Raw genomic sequence first — 2,748 nt, 5'->3', positions numbered from 1 at the left:
ATTTCCTTTCGAACTGGTGTTTTAATGTCCCATATATCACCGACATCTACAAGGTAGAAGTTAATTCATTTGATGATCAACAAGAGTTGCTATTTGTCACTTGATAAATCATTCACAAGACAAACATTTGTTATATTTTTATGTGTATGTACTTATGGTATAGGCGTAGGCATGGCTGTGTGGTTAACAAGCTTGCTTCCCAACCGTGTCGTCTCAGGTTCAGTCCCACTCCATGGCATCTTGAATGACTGTCTTTTATTACAGCCCTGGGCTCTAGATGAATTTGGTTGACAGAAACTTAAAGAAACTTAATAATAATAATAATAATAACATTGAGAAATGGAATGAGAACCCAGGTTTAAAATTTCCCCAAGACACCTGATGAAGGCTGGAGGGCATACCAGCTGAAATGTTGTGTTAACAACAAACAAGATGAGGACAAATATCTGTCAAATGTAAATAATGTAAATAATTCCTCATCTCTTAAATATTGAACTGTCATACTCTCAGTCTTGAATCCAGTACCCTAACCACTAAGCAATGCACCTCCACTCGTGGTACTCATTTCTACAGCTGAGTGGACTGGAGCAACGTGAAGTGAAGTGTCTTGCTCAAGAACAAAATGCACCACCCAGTCTGGGAATTGAAACCACCACGAGTCCAACACCATAACAACTATGCACACGCCTTCACTCTGTAAGCGAAGTGAAACAGCAGCAACCGGGAAAGAAGACCAGGCCACAAACTTAGTTTTGATGTGAGTTTACTGTCAACCTTGCGAACAGTTTCATTGAAATGGTTTCTCTCTATTTTAGGGCCAACAACATTATTCATGGACTTTGTGGACGTGGCAATAACTGGGCTATGGGTGAGTGCCACCTTTCTGTAATGTTTTCTGGTTATTCTCCCCCACCCCTCATGTCTGTTAGTATGGATGGGTTGGATGTTGCTGGAAATTTATATTCTTTTACTTGTTTCAGTCATTTGACTGCGGCCATATTGGAGCACCACCTCTAGTCGAAAATATCGGCCCCAAGATTTATTCTTTGTAGGCCTAGTACTTATTCTTCGTTATGTCACCTTCTCCATTATGTCACCTTCTTCGTTGTGTCACCTTTTTCATTGTCACCTCTTTCTTTATATCACCTTCTTCGTTATGCCACCGTCTTCGTTAAGTCATCTTCTTCATTTTGTCACCTTCTTCTTTTGTCAATCTCTTCATTATGTCACCTTTTAATTATGTCACCTTCTTCGTTATGTCATCTTCTTCATTATGTCACCTTCTTCAGGTTATTATGGTTTGAATGATCCACAAGAAAAAGACATTCTCCAGAAGACACTCCAAAGTGTACGAAAGGAAAGTGAACGGTAATATCAGTTTGTTGCTATTTTTGTTTAACCCCAGGCCCTGAAGCACCACACACACCCTGTGTGATCCAGCTGGCCTGTGATGCCCTCTAGGGTGTTCTTTTGTCTATGTTCTTTATTACATGGGAAACTGAAAGTAAATCTTCATATTTCAACTTAAGCACCGGTGGCATCAACCAGTTTCTTCAAATGGCCAGGGATGGAATGAACCACCTTCTGAAGGACGTTGTCTTGGATATCATTGAGAACCTCCTGAGTCCCCCAGTGTATGAGGTTTTGTCTTGTACACCTCCTCTTTTGTGTGACCCCACAGGTAAAAATCACATGGAGTGAAATCTGGACTTCTTGGAGTTATGGACAGCTTTTTTTTTTTTGTTGTATATGTATTATTATTATTTATTTTGTTGTCTTCACCTGGCCTTATGTCCATATTCTGTTTATTTCGTTTGTTTTGTCCCTCATTTTTCCTTGTTTGTCGCATTCCCAGCAAGTTTTCTTACTGGTTGACTCCATGCTGGATGCAATATTATTGATAATAGCATGAAATTGCGCCTGGTGCCTTGTCTGATAACTAATGAGAAATTTGTGACCTTCTGTGTTTGTTCTCCATTTGTCTATGCAGTCAGTGCATTTAGTATGTCTTTCCATCCGTTTGTTTATTATTATATAATGCATTTGAGTTCTGAATATATATATATATATATGTATGTATGTATATATATAATCACTATTATAAGTGCTCTGTGAATTAGATGTAATGCATTTACAGAAGCACTAAACACATTGAATATGATAACGACTCGAAGCCTAATAATTATCATGAATTAAACATTACTCTTCACAAATTTATGATGATTGATGTAATCGATTATTATGCATAATATATACATAAACATATTTAGTCTTGCTGCAGAATTAATTATGAGTTTCAACCATAAAGAGAATATAAAATCAAGCAATCAGCTTCATAGTCCCACATTATCATTAACAAAATATGTCGCTTGTGACTTACAGAGAGGATAATAAATGAGTCCAGGCTGTTGTTAACTTTGTTTTATAATTAGCTTTGTAATTTAGGGTGGGCTTTGGTGAGGAAAGTCCATAACTTCTCGGTGTTTTTGTTAGGTTAGTAAGTAGATGAGGACATTTGGACTTGATTAAAAACGGTCGTCGTTGATTTGGGAATTAGATGCGGTCATGGCTGTGTGGTAAGAAGCTTGCTTCCCGACCACGTGGTTCTGGGTTCAGCTCCACTGCGTGGTGCCTTGGGCGAATGTTTTCCGCTGTAACACTGAGAGCTGATCAAAGCCTTGTGAGTGGATTTGGTAGACGGAAACTGAAAGAAGCCCATCGTATATATGTATATGTATATGTATATAT

The 2,748-nt window shown here is 38.2% G+C and overlaps 1 protein-coding gene across 1 annotated transcript in view; it reads left to right on the top strand.

Moving 5' to 3' along the window:
• The window catches only part of LOC106882959 (tubulin delta chain), a 19,721-nt gene that overhangs the window by 5,786 nt on the left and 11,187 nt on the right, over nt 1-2,748 (top strand). Inside the window, exons 4-5 of the mRNA XM_052974708.1 lie at nt 816-868; nt 1,290-1,361. Of these exons, the coding sequence (XP_052830668.1) occupies nt 816-868; nt 1,290-1,361 (125 nt within the window). The remainder of the gene's footprint in view (nt 1-815; nt 869-1,289; nt 1,362-2,748) is intronic.

The sequence above is a fragment of the Octopus bimaculoides genome, chromosome 19 (assembly GCF_001194135.2).
Source record: "Octopus bimaculoides isolate UCB-OBI-ISO-001 chromosome 19, ASM119413v2, whole genome shotgun sequence".
Taxonomy (NCBI): Eukaryota; Metazoa; Mollusca; class Cephalopoda; order Octopoda; family Octopodidae; genus Octopus; species Octopus bimaculoides.
This window is presented reverse-complemented; position numbering and strand designations above follow the sequence as displayed.